At 47.7% G+C, this 18,338-nt stretch overlaps 1 protein-coding gene across 3 annotated transcripts in view; it reads right to left on the bottom strand.

The window, feature by feature from the left end:
• Positions 1–18,338, bottom strand: part of KIF16B (kinesin family member 16B) — a 275,553-nt gene that overhangs the window by 241,045 nt on the left and 16,170 nt on the right. For all 3 annotated transcript variants that reach the window (XM_060285362.1, XM_060285363.1, XM_030872530.2), the window contains exons 2-3: positions 2,444–2,513; positions 274–387 (exon numbers count right to left, since the gene is read on the bottom strand). In XM_060285362.1, coding sequence (XP_060141345.1) covers positions 274–387; positions 2,444–2,513 — 184 coding nt within the window. The remainder of the gene's footprint in view (positions 1–273; positions 388–2,443; positions 2,514–18,338) is intronic.

Raw genomic sequence — 18,338 nt, 5'->3', positions numbered from 1 at the left:
ACAGTAATCACTGCCAAGTTTTGAAACAAAAATTATGATCATCACGCTCAGAAGTTTTAAAAAAAAAAAAAATCAACCTTTTGGGGATGGAATTCATCTCAGGCTTAAGATAAATGGTGCTATATAATAAGCAAAAAGCTAAGTTAGCAAAGGCTAATTTTACATAAATCATATTCAGAAAAAAATTAGCAAGATGTTTTAAAGAATTTTAGGGTAGGCATGTTTTTCTCAATATGAAAATAAACCAAAACAGAGATTTTGAAAATACCATACCATTTCTTGTGAAACATAATCTGGACTTTGTGTATCAGCAGAATAAAAAGAAAAGTCATAGGTGAAGGTCTTGGTCCGTTCTCTTCCTGAGTCCCCAGTCCCTCCTTCTGGTATCTAGAAAGAGATGATTATGACAATAATAACAACAATGTAAGAGGAAAATAATAATAATGTGAAGAGCACTGTCAGCAAACAAGTAATCTGTCCAATTCAAGAAAAAAACTTCATAAAAAGCACACAAATGATCACCATTTTCCATTATTTATACACTGGCTCAAATCCATTTAATTCCTCACCTCCTGAATGAATGAAGGAATGAATGAACAAGCAAGCAAACCTCAACTCCTCCCAGCAATTCAGGCTCCTACGATATGACCCAAGGCTACTTTTCTGGACATTTTATCATGATTACCTTATATGAACCTGACACTCCAGCCAGACGCTATGTTTTTCTGACTTCAATGCTTTTTATTGCTGGAGTCTGCACAACTCCACAGGCTGCTGTTCACAGAGGTGACAATGTGAAAGCAGTTGTGTGATCCTGTGGCCCCACTGAAAACTGCAGGTCAGAGGCCTCCTCTTCCACAAAGCTCCCCTTGGGCACTGCATCCAGAAGTAATTCTCCCACCTCTGAGAGACGACTCTCCCAGGACACATTGTATTATGAGTCTATTGCATATGGTTGCGTACATCTTGTCTACCTTGCTATGTACCAAAATTGAGGCAAAAACCATGTTTAAAAATCTTCATATGCCACCAAGGCCTCACACAGCTCCCTGGGCATATGCGGAGTAAATGTAATGGGCATCCTATTTTCCAACATAATTCAGATACTATAGTATACATACTATAAAAAAAGAAAATTGTTTAAGGTTCTTATTATTAAAATGTTTAAAAATCCAGGCATCTATTCTGGTTATATCAGACAAGGCAATGTTTTGTAAAACTCAAAAAGCAACAGAGTAATCAAGGAAAACAGATTCCATAACACACAAAGGAAGGAGATTCATCCAAGGCCATGGGTCTCTCCACTCCGTTCCGGTAAATATGATGTTTGAATGACTTTGACCGCAGCACTGTGAGCACACAAAGGTATACGAAGAAGAGCAAAGCAGAGGTAACCAACAGCAGAGAAAGAACAAGTGACCGTGAGAAGATGTGGGAGGTCAAAGGAGGGAAAGCCAGGTGCGGGCCAAGCAGAGCCAGAAGGTAGAACTGCGGGCAGCGGAGAAAGAAAGACATTCCACTGGAGAATGCCTCAGGCCAAGGGGCACCAGAGCCTCAGAGGAGGCCTCTCGAAATGCCCAGAGCACGGCCCATGCGAAGATGGGCACATTCCCCAGCTTCTATCACTGGGGATCAAGTTGCACGACTTTGAAACTGGATTTCAAAGCGTCCAGTCCCTTGAGCCACGAATTAACAGAAATCCAACCAGAGACTGATCTGCACTTGGCCGTGGGGCACCAGGCCTCTGAAACCCAAACCTGTGAGCTAATGACAACTATCGGAGGAGGATGGGGTTGGGTTCATAAGGCACATGATTTCTTTATTATTGATTTTACACACTTATTTTTCCCCTAAGTGAAAAGTATTCAAGGTCCTTAACAAATTCACTAACCAAAGAAAGAAAAACAGGATACTTTAAGTACAAAAAGAACTCACCATCTCAGAAAATTCTGGGATTTTTTTTTCAATTTTCTTTTTTCCAGAAAAAAATTTCAGTTTTTTAAATTTTTCATCCTCTGAGTTTTGAATAATAATACCAGCTTCTCTTGCAAAGTTTACAAAATTATTTTCATTAAAAATGAAAACAAATCTAGGGCCAAAGCTTCTTTAATAATTCACAATGAGCCAACTGCCAGGCTAAGGATCCACCACAGGATACAGGATAGAAACGCCTGGGTCGGGGCTAAACCCATGAGGTCACCTCCCAGAGCTGCGGCTCAGGCCCGGCTCTCAGGTCAGCGAAACCAGGGACGGGACAGGAGACAAAGCATCAACCCTTTTGCCTTGTGACCAAGCCCAAGCCAAGTGCAAGCTGACGTGGTGGACTGAACAGAGAAAGGAGGGCTGTGGAAACAGCAGATGTGTTGTATTTACCCACAAGCCGTTGGACGCGGAAACAAACACACAACTCACAGAACTGGAGCCAGTCCAGGCCGCTACTTGCCTTTAAGTTTGTGATTGTTGTTTTGCTTTTCTCCATTTGAATAATGAATTTGGCTTCCAAGTCCTTTTCCCTGCAACACAAATAATTCAGCGTTGGTTAGGAGAGAAAAGACTGTTTTTACAATATTTGTTGTATTTACTTTTTACATATGGCAGTTTGTTTTTAAATGGCACGTGAAGCACAATCTCTGATACACCCCCGTCCTGAAACCTTACGAACGTAAACTTGAGGACGCACAAAACAGATGCCACCATCAAAAACTTAAGACTGAAAATACTGTGTTGGCGAACCCTGGAAGAACGTCTACCTGTGAGTCAAAAGGAGTCTATGTGAAATGACAGAAACCAGGGACATTGTGTGACTCGGATAAAAGAGAAGCCCCACCCACCCGGTACAGAAGAAAGTCACCATATCCCTCCATCCAGGATGAGAACTAAGAAGAAACAGGAGTCGTGCTCACAACCAGGTGCTGCTTCTAGAAGCAGCCAGGGCACTGTCCCCTCCCCCCACCTCCTTTCTATACCCATCCAGAATATGTAATTCCTAGAAGACACCAGAACAGGAAGTTAAGAGAAATCCTAAAAAGTACAGTTCTCTGAAAGAAATGAGACTACACCCACACAATGGAGTGGGATGTCCCTGGCAAAGGAATGAGGAAGGTCTCTATGTACTGCTGTGGACGGAGGCCAGGGTTCGTTAAGTGGGAAATGTGAGGTGGAGAAAAGTATACACGGGATGCTACTTGTATTTAAAGATAAAAAGGATCGTGTATTCATTTTTCGAAAGGTTGCCTATGGAGAAAGAAGATGAAGTGGAAGAGACAGGGAGAGAAGCTAGAGTTCTAGAAAAACACCTTGATCTATATAGATCATCTTTAGAATGATGAAAATAAGTTACACAAAAATAAAACAAAATTATTTTTATTAAATAACCTAAAACACAAAAGTAAGTTGAAGTAAATGAACCTGTGTGCCGCATGGTGAGAAAAGACCTCATGTGCTAATTCCTTAGGCGGGGGAATCTAGCCTAAGGAGAAAAAGAACTACAGAGCAAAGATATTGTGGGTTCAGGAATCATATTTTTGGTGATAAGTGTAGTTATCCTGGGATTTCTGTTTGTGTATTGTGGGATAATACATGAGTAATTATGCTGCTGCCGCTGAAGGACCAAGGATTTTGGTTGAAAGGAGATACAAACATTAGATTTGTTAAAAAGAAACTATAGGGGGCCTTCCCTGGTGGCACAGTGGTTAAGAGTCTGCCGATGCAGAGGACGCGGGTTCGTGCCCTGGTCCGGGGGGATCCCACGTGCCGCGGAGAGGCTGGGCCCGTGAGCCATGGCCGCTGAGCCTGCGCGTCCAGAGCCTGTGCTCCGCAACGGGAGAGGCCACAACAGTGAGAGGCCCGCGTACCGCAAAAAAAAAAAAAAAAAAAAAAAGAAAAGAAACTATAGGGCCAAAATGCAATCACTTATGCTAAGCCCCACCAAGATTTAACACCTTACTTAATGTAGTTTCAGCCTCTCCCAGGAGTAAATCTTGAACCAATCAGTATGGAATTTCCTGGTCTACACTAATATGGTAACTTGCCTGGTAAGACCCCCCCTGCTGTCTCCAAGGGAAGCTGACTTTGCCTGAAATAATCCACTTTTTTAACTTCCTTATCACACCCTCCTTCTGCCCGTAAAAGCCTTCAATTTTGCACAGCTCCTGGCAGGGCCTTTCAGCTTTCTAGGTGGGATGCTGTCAGATTCATGAATCACTGAATAAAGCCAATTAGATCTTCAAATTCACTCAGCTGAATTTTTCTTTCACAGATTGCTGAGGCTAGGTAAAACCTCTGTAGTCCTGAATCTAAGTGGGAAATGCTAACATGAACTTTATCTGAAATTGAAAAAAAAAAGTACTCCCTAGCTTTGTCCTCTGAAAAGGCCTAGAATCTTATGGCCAAATTATAGTACCTAAATACCATTTTCCACTAAGGTAAGCCAGGGCTCATGGAGAGAGCCTCAACCCAAATATACAGGCGGACCTTGGACACGCTGCAGGTTGGGTCCAGACCACAGCAATAAAGCGAATATCACAACACAATGAGTCACACGAATTCTGTTGTTTCTCAGAGCGTATCAAAGTTACGTTTAAAATGTTCAATAGCATTATGTCTAAAAAAACAAGGTACGTACCTTAATTTTAAAATACTTTATTGCTAAAAACTGCTAACCATCATCTGAGCCTTCAGCAAGTGGTAATCTTTCTGCTGGTGGAGGGTCTTGCCTCAATGCTGATGACTGCTGACTGCAGTGGCTACGGCAATTTCTTAATATAAGACAACAGTGAAGTTTACCTTGCCAATTGACCCTTCCTTTCCTGAACAATTTCTCTGTAGCATGCAATGCTATTTGATAGCATTTAAACCACAGACTCAAATTGGAGTCAATCCTCTCAAACCCTGCTTTATGAACCAAGTTTATGTAATATTCTAAGTCCTTTGTTGTCATTTCAACAATCTTCACAGCATCCTCACCAGGAGCAGATTCCATCTCAAGGAACCACTTTCTTTGCTCATCCATAAGAAGCAACTCCACATCCATTAAAGTTTTTTCACGAGATTGCAGCAATTCAGTCACATCTTCAGGCTCCACTTCTAGCTCCCTTGCTATTTCCACCACATCTGCAGTTACTTCCTTCACTGAAGTCTTGAACCCCTCAAAGTCATCCATGAGGGTTGGAATCAACTTCTTCCAAACACTTGCTAACATTGGTATTTTGACTTCTTCCCATGAATCATGAATGTTCTTAATGGCATCTAGAATGTTGAATCCTTTCCAGCAGGTTTTCAAGTTACGTTGCCCAGATCCATCAGAGGAATCACTAGCTATAGCAACCATAGCCTTATGAAATATATTTCTTACAGAATAAGACTTGAAAGTCAAAAGTACTCCTTGATCCATGGGATGCAGAATGGATACCGTGTTAGCAGGCATGAAAACAACATTAATCTTGCTGTCCATCTCCATCAGAGCTCTTGGGTGACCAGGTGCATTGTCAATGAGCAGTAACATTCTGAAAGGAATCTTTTTTTTGAGACCGTCTCAACAGTGGGCTTAAAATATTTAGTAAACTATGTTGTCAAGAGATGTGCTGTCATCCAGCTTTTGTTGTTCCATTTATAGAGCACAGGCAGAGTAGACTGAGCATAATCCTTCAGGGTCCTAAGAATTTTGGAATGTAAATGAGTATTGGCTTTAAATTAAAGTCACCAACTGCATTAGTCCCTAATGGCAGTCCTAGGTGGCATCTTCTTCCAACAGAAGGCTGTTGCATGCACAACATTGACTATCTGTTGTTTACTGTAGCCACCTTCGTAGATGATCTTAACTGGGTCTTAACTAGATCTGGATAACGTGCAGCAGCTTCTACATCAGCACTTTGCTTCAGTTTGCACTTTGATGTCACAGAGACGGCTTCTTTCCTTAAACCTCACGATCCAACCTCTGCTGGCTTCACACTTTTCTTCTGCAGCTTCCTCACCTCTCTCAGCCTTCACAGAATTGAAGAGAGTTAGGGCCTTGCCCTGGATCAGGCTGTGGCGTAAGGGAATGTTGTGGCTGGTTTGATCTTCTATCCAAACCACTCAAACTTTCTCCATGTGAGCAATAAAGCTGTTTCGCTTTCTTACTCGTGTGTTCACTGCTGCAGCCCTTTCCATTTCCTTCAAGAACTTGTCCTTTGCCTTCACAACTTGGCTAACTGCTTGGCACAAGAGGCCTCGCTTTCAGCCTATCTCGGCTTTTGACATGCCCTCCCCACTAAGCTTAATCATGTCTAGCTTTTGATTTAAAGTGAGAGACGTGCGACTCTTCCTTTCACTTGAACATTAGAGGCCGCTGTAGGATTAGTAAGTGGCTGACTTTCGATATTATTGTGTCTCAGGGAAGAAAACAGGCCCAGACACATCATTTCCCTACCCGGCTTGTTCAATAACAACAATAAACTACAGGGAATATAAAGGTGGAAGCAGAACGTATAGATTAAAAAAAAGTCTAGCGATATATCAACCGACTGGATCTCAGTTCACATAGAAGAACATTTTTAGAAATAATAAGACATGTAGGGAAATGTTAACACTGACTAGATATGTGATGATACTAAGGGATTATTATTTTAGGTGTGATAATAGTATCATGATGAGTTTTAAAAGGCCTTAACCTTTTAGAGACATACTGAAATATTTACAAAAGAAATGATGCCTGGGATTTATCTGAAAATAATCTGGGTGGGAGGCTGGGGGAGTGGAGGCAGGAGAGGGTAGCACCCTGGCCACCTCAGGATGAACAGAGACAGCACAAACACCAGCCAGAACAATGAAGCCCAAAGAGTATGTTGCAGGAAACACCATTCAAGTGCTACAGTGGATCCCCATGGCCTGGGTTAACTTTTCCAAGCCAGTCTGAGGAAGTACAGGGCGGGGCGAACAGAACACTGGCTTAGAGACAAATCAATGAAATCCCACCTGTGTGCGTGTGTGGAGCCCCCAGTCCGCCCTCCAGGTCTTGGGCAGCTCCACTGTGGACCCAAAAGTGAGAACTGCCTCAGGGATACCCCGTGTTCACGACGCTGGAAAACAACAGTTGACTCAATCATCCCGCTCCACCGCACTCAACTTCCAAAGTGCGCTCCGCCCAGCAGAGAGCCACGCAGATTCATTTTGTTAATGCCACACGTGCCACATCCCGGTCCCTCCCGTTGCCACCGGGGTCATTTCTCAGTCACTCGTCAACCTACCGTGTCTAGATCTTTCACTCTAGAACCACCAGTATTATCAACAGATACCTGCTGGGAGCACAAAACCATCCGGGGATCTCAGAGGACCAGACGTGACCACGATGGGTGCTCACACCGCCTGCCGGTTCTTACTTACAAAACACAAAGGAATGCAGGTCACACCATGCCCACCCCGCGCCCACCCCTCTCGTGGGAAGCCAGAGGGTGAGGAATTCCAGGCTCGGAGGCTTACACCTTGGGAGCGGCAAAGTTTAAAGGGCCCTCCCCAGGATCATTTATCCCAACCTGTAGGTAACCAAGATAGTACCTGCCTAGTTCTAAATTAACATCCTCTCTATAAAAATACCAGGGGAGATACTGACGGAAAGGCCATTATGTAGCATTAGCGTCTTTTTTAACAGCCACTTCCGAAATCAAAACTGAAGATGCTCCAGTAAAATTAAAAAACAAAAAAAAACAACTGGAAACGCTCAGTGGGTTTCAATGGGTCCACAACCTTGAAATGGCAGAGGCTGGGGTGTGGTGGGGAGGGGGAGGGGCAGCCTCACTTTTCTGAGGGACCACAGTTCCCTCAGCTTCTCAAAGAGCTCTGTGCCCCAAAAGACGGGCACCCCAGCTCAGACCTGTTATTCAAAGTGCAGCCCAGGCACCAGCAGAGCCCAGAGTTCAAGGGATCACAGGCCCCCTGCGGACCCACCGAATGAAACCCACTTATGACAGGAACCCAGAAGGACCCCGACAACCCCTGATGCTGGGAAGCACGGCCCGGACACTATCTGAACATGACGGAGTCATAACCGGTCTTACAGTTACTCTCACGAAACGAACTCCACCACACATGATCTAGTTCGTATGCTGGGAAAATGCACTTTGTACTTTGACCTTTAAGTCTTATTTGTAAAATCACATGACAGAACTGGATAGAACCCCAGTCAGCTGACACTGTCTCGACTCTTTGCTCCAAGTCGCATGGTGGCTTCTGACCAAGAGCAGTAAGTGCCTAACATCATCAGACCTAGGGAGTCATCTGAGTGTCGTGACACCCAGGCTCCCTCATCCTGAGCACCCGGCCAAGCTTCCAGCCCTTCCTGTACCCGGATGGTTTTCCAACATCAGTGTGGCGCTGCTGCCAACAGCTTAAAATCATGCTAAGTGACAATCACAGCCCATCAAGATTCAGACGGAAGCCATCTGTTCCGGAAAGGGAAGTTCACGAATAACAATTTCCTGGACTCCTTCCTTCTTAAGTATAAACACGAAAACTGTAAGAAAAAGATGGATATTTACTCTGAAAATAATCTCTAAGTATAGTGTTATAAATACAAGGAAGCTAGCTAGAGATTTAGCCACAGACAGCAAATCTCACTCTAGTTACTGAAAATACTCATGGAAAAGCCAATGTAATCTCCATAAAGCGGTTATGATGGCTGGAGTTATTACACATTGAAACGAACCCTTTGGTGCATTCATCCCTGGTAGATTCCAGGAGGCCGTCAAGCTTCCAAGTGTTTCAGAGATGGAAGAAAGGACAAAGGAGGCCCCAGGCTCCCTTTCCTTCCACACTCTGCCGACCTGTCCCACTCGGGCCCCACGTCCACTGGAGACCGGCTTCTGCTCGTGGCCTTCTCTGCACCTCCAGGGCCTCTAACTATCATAGGTGACTTGACGGTCCACGTGACACTCCCTCTGGCAGCCTTACCTCCTGTCCCCCCCTCCCAACCCAATGGTCAGTTACCCAGTCCCATCCAATCTACTGCCAGGCTACCGACCTTGGCCACCTCTCCCACTGTCCCAGATCGGCCACCACCCCCCCCCGGAGTCTCTTTGCCTCCAACCTTGTCCCCTCTCATCCACCCTCCACTCTGCTGTCAGAGGGATTCTTTCCAAATACACATGGGACCGTGTGGCTTCCCGGCTTTACAGCGACTTCCACAGGCCACAGGGTGAAGCCCAACTCCCAGCGGTACCCCAAATGCCTTCTGACTGACCCAACCTGACCATTCCACACTATCCATGCCACCCTCCTCCGGCCAACGCTCACCCTGGCCTTCCTGAGCCTTCGTTGAGCCTCTGCCCCACCCCCTAGTCAGCTGACCAGCTCCCAGCTCCCCAGACCGTGAACGTCTCAGGAGTGAGGACTAGGCCTACTCGGTTTACACCCTCAGGCCCAGGCACGGTGCCTCGCCTTGGAGGTGCTCACAAAACGGCTGTTGAATGTGATGGACCAACTGATGAAAGCACTGAATGAATGCTCTCCCCACCAGCTGCCCTTCGCCAGGCGCATCCCCTCCTTAGGGCCACTTGCCCCGATGACCCCCTCACCACCCTTGCTTCTGGCTTTCCCACCCAGGCCCTCGGGCGAGGCTTGTCCCAGGTCCGGTCAGACTCATCCACCCTGTAAACCTTCAGGAACGCCTACCCGGCTCATCCCACCCCCATGGGCTCCACCCCTGCTGGTGTCATCTCTCCAACTGGTCTAGAGGATCCCACTTCCTCTTCACCCCACAACCTGAGCCCTCCCGGCACAAAGGCAACGCCCGCAACCAGCGCTCGCTGGGTGCTTTGTCTTCCAGTCTTCCAGCTGAAAACTGTGCGACACCAGGCACTGAGACGTCTCCCAGTCCCAGGTCAATTTCCTCTGACATTTACGAAACATGGGAAATAAATCTTGACATTTTTCTCATGCTGAGGAAAATAAATCATCCTAAAATATTATTTGAACACTGACTTGATAATAGAGCAAAATGAACTATGCCTCTGCCTGGCCACTTTGGTGAATTGGGTTTCTCAAGCGAAAAGTCAATTATGGTTCACTCATATAAATAAGTAATTTATTTAAAAGGTCTGGAAACTAGATCATAAGACGCTACAAATGAACCCGCTGGAGTAAGTATGCTGAGTTATAGATCAATACTGAGGGGGGAGGAGGAGGGAAGGAGAAAGGAAAAGATGCAGAATATCCAGTCAGAGAAAGAGATGAATCATGTCAGCTCACAGATGTGAGAAGAGGAGAAAGCTTATTAGAAAAAAATAACCCTATGTTAATTCAAACACTTTGAATATGTTGTTAAATTAATCAGCATTTTAGATTGATTCCACTCATGCAGCTGATGGTGTTTGGTCACCCCATAATAAAACAGCTGGACTGGGTGACACTGAGATCCCCAAACTGGGCCACTAGCCTGGAAGATTATAATAAGAGTGGCTTATTCACCCTGAGTTCCAAAGTGAACCAGCATCCCCAAAGTCACCTGAAAAGTTACCTACTATGAACCAATATTTAACTGCCTTCATTTTGGTGGCCGAACACCCAAGAGCAAAAATTTTAAACTCTATTTTTAAAAAGAATGCATGAACATAACCTTCAAAAACTGTGAATCACTGTATTATGATATCACTTATATGTGGAATCTAAAAAAAATGGTACAAATTAACTTATTTATGAAACAGAAATAGAGTCACAGATGTAGGAAACAAACTTGTGGTTACCAAGGGGGAAAGGTGGGGATAAACTGGGAGACTGGGATTCACATATACACACTACTATATAAAAAAATAGATAACTAATAAGGACCTACTGTATAGCACAGGGAACTCTTCTAAATACTCTGCAATAACCTATATGGGAAAAGAATCTAAAAAAGAGTGGATATATGTACACATATAACTGATTCGCTTTGCTGTACACCTGAAACTAACACAACATTGTAAATTAACTGTACTCCAAAAAAAATTTTTAATTGTGAATCACTATACTGTACACCTGTAACTTATATATTATTGTACATCAACTCTACTTCAATTTAAAAATAAAATAGAAGTACAAATTAATTAATATAATTAAATAAAAAGAATGCATGACCTCCATGAGTACTACTACGGAAAGAAATCCAAGGAACACCGTTAGTGGGGGAAAGAATCAAGCATGCAGACGACGTCCAGTTTGCAGTCCAATAAGCAGATAAACAACATGGAGAGAAATGCACATCTATGCTTCTAGATGCACAGAACATCCCTGGACATTTCCGAAATGATAAGTGGGAAGCTGTTCGCAGAGAAAGCTGGTCACCTCTGGAGAGTACGTAGGAGCAGGACCTCAGGGGATGAGAAAATGAACTTAAAACACTTCCCTGTGGAAACTGTTTCAGCGTGATTCGATATTACTTTGATTAAAATAAGTTAGTTAATTAGAAGGCAAAAAGCCCCTGACTTTAAGCGCTGGGGTGGCTCCTTGGCGCCCCGGGGTGCGTCCGGGTCCTTACAGGGCTGGCTCACCGCCCCTCCCCTCCTGACTGTCCGGCCACACAGAGGACAGCTCCCCTTGGCCACAGCTCCCCCACCGTCGCCATCCACCACCTAGATTTGCCTCTGCCCCTCCCCACCCTCTGCATGTCCACCAGGCTCAGTGGTGTCAACACTCAACCCCAGACCAGATGCCCCCTCTTCGGGTAGCGGTCCTGCTCTCTAAGTGCTCGGTGAGCTGCTCAGTCTCTCCACCCCATCCAACGGCACGTCTCCTTTTCCCTTATTAGGGCTCCAGACAAACGACAGGGAACCCAGTTAAATGTGAATCTCAGATAAACGAGTCATGTTTTAGTATAACTGTATCCCAAATACTGCCTGAGACCTACTCAGACTTTACTTCGGCTTGCTGACTTGCCACCACTGTGCCCCGGGAGCACCCAGCGGGCTCTCCCACTTCGATGCACGTGGACACTCGCCTCCCTCCCCCAAGCCCAGAGAGTGAGCAGCCTCAGCCCCCAGCGCAGTAGTGGATGCTCCGTCAAGAGGTGCAGCCTCGCCCGTGTCAAAGTGTGAAATCAAACTCAGGGCGGGCCACTCTCCTGCAACCCTCTCTCCCCAGGCTACTCCTCAGCCTTTCTGGCCGGTCCTAAACACTCAAAGATCTTGCTGACCTAGCTGCTGTCCATCAAAATCACAAAAGCATCAGCTCGACTCCTGAGAAAAGCCCAAGGGTTGTTCTCCTGAAAGAAATCCAGGAGTGGCTTTTTCAGGCCATCAACCTGACTGCATCTCGGAACACACCTCGCCACACAGTGCTCAGCTGGAGGTCAGCAGTGCCATGACCTACATCCCAGCCAGGAGTCTGCGCAGCCCTCCTCCGCTCCCCGGGGGCTGCTCCGCGGCCGAGCCAAGGGCAGCAGTGCCGTCACAGCCTCAGATGCCATGCCGGGAGCATCTCGGGCCAAGCGAAAGCCTCCGCTGACCCCTGCCACTGCGGGACGGGGCCGTCAGGCTGTGCCTTTTATGATCTTCCCTGGCCTCCAGAGGGTGTAATAAACCTAAAAACTTAGGCAAACAGGCAACTGTTCCGGGCTGGGATCCCGGAGGAACAGACGATCGGGGGGCAGCCTGGCATGCAGGGTGTTCATTAGGGTGTTCATTAGGGTCAGGCCCTGGGAAAGGAGGAGAGGGCAGCAGGACAGGGCAGAGGGAGCAGCGGGCTGTGACCAGATCCAGGGGCAGCCCTGGCTGACCCCACAGACTGCTCTGGAGTAACGGTGGCCCCTTCACACCCCCGCATTGTGCAGCCAGGGACCAGGACCACAGGCTGCCTGGGAAAGGGGCTAGGGCCCCTGAGGGGCTGACACTGAAGGCCGTGCAGACAGCACTCCAGAGGCCGGGCAAGAAGCCCTTCAGCAAAGGATGCTCTGGGCATCAAGCACGGGGTCCACCACCCCAAGTCCCCTTAAATCGATGCTGCAGAGGGTGCTGACGGGCAGCAGCTTCCACCATCCCCAACTCCCCAGCAGGGAGCGAGGAGCTGGGGCTCCCAGGCCAGAAAGAAGGCAGACACCTGCTTTCAGTTTTCCGCTGAAGGAAGGACAGCCCAACAATCAGAAGTGTCTCAATACAAACTGAGCTGTCCTGAGATGCACAGAATCATCACCGAGGACGTCTAGCCCGAGGCCGACTGATCCCTACCCAGGACGCCGGAGGGGGAGGTTTACGTATTCCTTCAGTCCACGAATATCAGTGAGACCGTCAAACGCCAAACAGCACTCTCTCTGCACAGGGATAAAGCAGTAAAGAACACGGACAGAGTATTGTCTGGAGTCTTCATTTTAGTGGAGGGGTTAGAAAAAAATAAATACAATACCATTTTAGATACTGGTTAAGTGCTGGGAAGAAATGAAACGGTGTCATGGGCTAGGACTGGGGTCAGAGGCAGGGGGAGGCAAGTCGTTGCAGAAGACCTCTCCAAGGGGGTGGTGTGTGAGCCAAGGGCCGACTGGAGCGAGGCAAAGACCTGGGAAGGGCACGGCAGGTGCAGAGGCCCTGGGGCGGGAGCCAGCCAGAGGCCTGGGGGTAGAGCAAGAAGGCCAGCGGGCCTGCAGGAGAACGAGCGGGGAAGCAAGACGAGATCAGAAAGGGGGCAAGGGCCAAATGATGCCAGGCCTCGCAGGAACTGAGAGGCGACAGGAAGCCACAGACCCGGGAGGTCGTGTGCACGGGGGTGGCAAAATGCTTCTATATTTTTAAATGATCCCTCCAGCTGCTGCTCAGACTCTGGAGCGGGGAGAGTAGGGCAAGGAGACCAGTCAGGAGGCTAATACAGGCCACGTGGGAGATGCTGGACCGGGGATGAGAGCAGAGACGCGTCCAAAAGACAGCTCAGCCAGATCTGGGTCCCCAAGCCCTGCCGAGAAACAGAATAATGTGAAGAGCCCAGACCTCCCAGAAGAGAATCTCCAGGACGGGGACCAGGCATCTGTATTTAACCTCCTAGGAGACGCTGATGACCACGCCGGCGTGGGAGCTGCTACCCTCGTTGCCCAGTGATGCCCTCCTCAACTCTGAGAAGCTGGGATCCTAAAGAGCGTGGAAGCCTAACTGCCTTGCAGCTCCTTCTGAGACGCGCTTTGCTCAGTGGTCTCGTCCCTTCCTCTGAATCCCCAGTTCCAGAATAAAAACCCAGCGCAGGGCTGTGCCTTCTGCTGGGTCCAGCTGGGGCCTCTCTTCTGAAGTCTACACCATCGAGAGAGAGAGAGCAGGTAGCAAAACAGCATGAAAACTTCTGATTCAATTTGCAGTGAAAAAGAAAGAAGGGGGCTTCCCTGGTGGCGCAGTGGTTGAGAGTCCGCCTGCCGATGCAGGGGACGCGGGTTCGTGCCCCAGTCTGGGAAGATCCCACATGCCGCGGAGTGGCTGGGCCCGTGAGCCATGGCCGCTGAGCCTGCACGTCCGGAGCCTGTGCTCCGCAACGGGAGAGGCCACAACAGTGAAAGGCCCGTGTACCGAAAAAAAAAAAAAAAAAAAAAGAAAGAAGGGAAGGGAAAATAATATGTACATACACCAAGTAACTATTTTCCCAATTCCCCTAAAGAAGGCACATAACTAGTAGCATTCTAGAAGCACAGGAGCAAAGTTAATTCATGGCATATAATGAATGCCTTACTCTGGGCACTGCACTTAATTCTGTCATGGAACCCTGGTCCCAGTTAGGAAAAGCTGGAAGATAGCTCAAGAATTTCATACATTACAAAACTCAAGCCCCAAACCATGAAGGACTAAATTTTGCTTGAGGCTGAAGATGACAATGACACTTTCACAGGGAATTTTGGACACGCTGCAGGGGGAGCACCTGGGGCCCAGATGCTGAAGGCGAGAGGGGGCTCAGGTAAATGGCGGTGACAAGAAGTGGGCTCAGGAGACCCCACCACCTGGTCTCAGCCAGAGGGAAACCGAGGCCCTGGAGGTTAAGTGACGGGCTCAAAGTTGCTCCTATAGTCAGCGCTGGGAAAGGCTGGAGGAATTAAGCCACAGAGAACCGCCAAGGGCACACTAGCACCCCTAACCTGATTTCAGCTACGTCCTCCTGAAGGTAGGAGCAAGGGATCCCAGTGGGCTAGGTCAGCACGTTTAAGGGGTTCACGGGAAGATTAGTCTAAACAGGTGCAAGTCACCAACTGCACCAGGCGCCGGATGGGGGAGCGCAAGAAGCCCATCCAGCCTCAGGTCCACACACACGTGTCACCCAAGCGCCCTGCCACGTTCCAAACTAGCCCTTCTGCCAGGACACACAAAGATCCCCCCGCTGGTCCCTCTGCCTGGAAGGTACTTTTCTCCTCCATCTTACTTATCCTTCAAAACACTTATAGATGTCTCCTCCTCCAGGAGGCCTTCCCAGAACAAGCCCCAGCCAATAGCTTCTGTGTGATGGCCCATCACTCACCACATCTGCTGCGTGACAGCCCACAACACACCACACCTGAGGTGCAATAGCCCCTCACTCACCACAGCAGTTTCCACTTTCTACCCATTTACTGCTGGGCCAGTATATTTTGTCTTCCCCACCAGTCTGGATGCTTCCTGAAGGCAGAGATAATGCCCTGCTTTTGATACATCCCACAGTATGTAGACTGTCTTTATGTACAGCAAGCACTTGGATGGATGAATGAACGAATGAATGAGTAAGCAAATGAAAGAATGAAACACATGAACTGAAAACAAGACAGTTTTCTTAAACTCAAGCACTAAAGTGAAGGAAATGCTTCCAAGTTTACTACACGTTTTCAATTTTTAAATGCAGATGAGTTTTGCCCCATAAATACCGGTTCCCTCGGCAGATGTTAACTCCAAAGCTCACTCTCCCCGCAGACCCACAGCTGTGACTCTGACTCCAAGACCAAGGCACAGGGACCTTCTGTCTCTTTTGAGTCACAGGAAAGAGGAAAAACAAGGATGTGCATGTGGCCAAACTTCTTCAATGTGCTTCTCCAAACACACAAGCAACATATTCATAAACAAAATTGCAGGACTTTTTCTCCAGAAGACTTCACTTGGAGTCAGAGTGGAATAAGATGCAGTCTTGGTCTCGAGTAGCATTTCCACCAAGCCCTGCATCTGGTGTTGCCCAGCAGAGTGGGTTAATTGTTGTGGGGGGAGCATTAGGCTTCGGAGAGCTGGGTGCAAATCCTGGTTCTTAGCTCTGTGACTTCCGCACTTCATTTAACTTTGCTGAGCCTTTGTTTCCTCCTCACCTGTAAAAGTACTGAGCTTCCCTCACATGTAATTTTTTGCTGGAAGATGTGACAGAGGAAAGCAGGCCCCACAAGGCCAGGCACCAGCAGACCACCGATATGCTCTGTCACTTTTGGCACAAATCCAAGATCCATCCATTTATTCAACAAACGTGCACTGTGCCTCTCCTGCCCTCTGGGAACTTACATTCTGGTGGGACGATGCATTTTAACAAAACCTTTGCATTCCTTTCCCAAAAGAGCTGGAAATGGAGGAAATCCAGAAAATATATTTTGCCAAATATTCTAGCCAGATCTCAGAAAAATGAGGAGCCACAATATAGCTGATCTTCGTAAATTTTGTTTATAAAATGTTTATCTTCATCAACACAATGCAGAGGCCACGGTTCATAAAAAAGACAAGAGTATCAGAAACACCAAAATTCTTTCACTTATTTTTAAATGCCTGTGAATTACGTCTAGTTATTCTGACTTAATCCACACTGTCTGACCTGAAGACGTGACACACACTGTCCTTCCCGCACCGTGGCCAGCAGCTCCCTCCCTGCCCCCCTTGGCAAGCATGCAATGCTCATTCATATATTAAATTAATGGGAGCAACAGAGGCCAGAGGCAGGACTAGGTCAACGGACAAACACAAACGTCTCCCCTTTACGAGGCTCTCTGGGGATGCAGAGATATATGATCACAGTTCTTGCCCTTCAACAGCCCACGATCACCCGCAGTGGGTGAGAGCAAACAGGCTATAAAAGCAAAGCCAGCTTGGGGGTGGGGTGAGTGGCAGGGAGGCCGGACCAAGGAGACGGGGCTTCAGTTGGCATCGTAAGTGAGACAAAGTCGGCCCAGAAAAGAGGCCCAATCATTACCTCAACAACACCCACGTTTTTATACTGGGAGAGAGGAGGCAGGGCCTCAGGAAGTTTCACCTGCAAAACATCAGGCCATTAACAGAAGAGCAGGCTGACCTTACCAGGGGCGTCCGGTCCCTGGAGCACATGTAGTCAATCACCTCCCGGCAAGGCCTCCCGCCCCAGGGCTCTCCAGGGGCTTTAGAGCCGCTGATGCCCAGCTGCACCCCATATTCATTAAACCCGACTCTCCGGGGTGGTAAGCCTCAGCTCGAAACGGAGGCCCGTGTCCCAACCTTCTGCTGAATGTTTCAGAGGGACAAGCTGGGACTCACCCATACTCAGATATCACCACCAAAGCCTGAAAAGGAAAACAAACCATAACCTGGACCTGTGAGAAACCAGGTGAGAGAGAGGGAAACAGACCAAGCAGGCCACCAAAACCCCAGGCAAAGGAGAAAACGCCCCCCGCGTGGGCAGGCAGCGCGCTCAGAGCTGCAGCTGAGGTTCGGGTCCGAAGAGCCGGGCTGAGGCTCTGGATCTGTAACCGACCAACCCTTTGAGGACCACTAGGCCTGTCCACCCATCCCCAAACCTGCCTCCGAGGGGGTGCCAGGTTCAGAGGGCAGACCACTAAGCCTCGCAGGCACAGACGCTGTCCTTACTCAGTGCCCCCCACAGAGCCCACAGAGGCTCCCTGCCGAGCCGCATCTCCCAGGGGCACCCGCCCCCACGTCCCCTCTTTTCTGATCTACGTGGCAACCAGGAGAGGACCAGCATCTCTAAGCACTCAGTGAAATTCACAGAGGCTTGTGGCGCAACAGTGGGATGAGCAAAGGACACTCAAAGATGACCCCTCCCCAAAACAAAAGCGGACAACACTGACACTGTAGGGAGGTGGGGAGGGGAGATGTGTAAGGTGAACAACAGTCTTAAACGAACAAGGAAAGCAGGACGATTTTTAAACCTCCATCATAAACCAGAAGGTTTACAATGGCATCCCAGGGTGAGGGCTGGTACAGGCCATGTTCTAAAACACCTACCGGGGTAGGGATAAATTAGGAGTCTGGGATTAACAGACACACACTACCATACATAAAATAGGTAAACAACAAGGACTTACTGTACAGCACAGGGAACTACATTTGGTATCATGTAATAACCTATAATGGAAAGAATCTGAAAAAGTATATCTATATATATAAATGAATCACTTTGCTGTACACCTGAAACTAACACAACATTGTAAATCAACTCTA

The sequence above is a fragment of the Globicephala melas genome, chromosome 15 (genome assembly GCF_963455315.2).
Source record: "Globicephala melas chromosome 15, mGloMel1.2, whole genome shotgun sequence".
NCBI classification, from domain to species: Eukaryota; Metazoa; Chordata; class Mammalia; order Artiodactyla; family Delphinidae; genus Globicephala; species Globicephala melas.
Note: the sequence above shows the minus strand (reverse complement) of the source record. Positions and strands in the feature narration are given on the sequence as shown.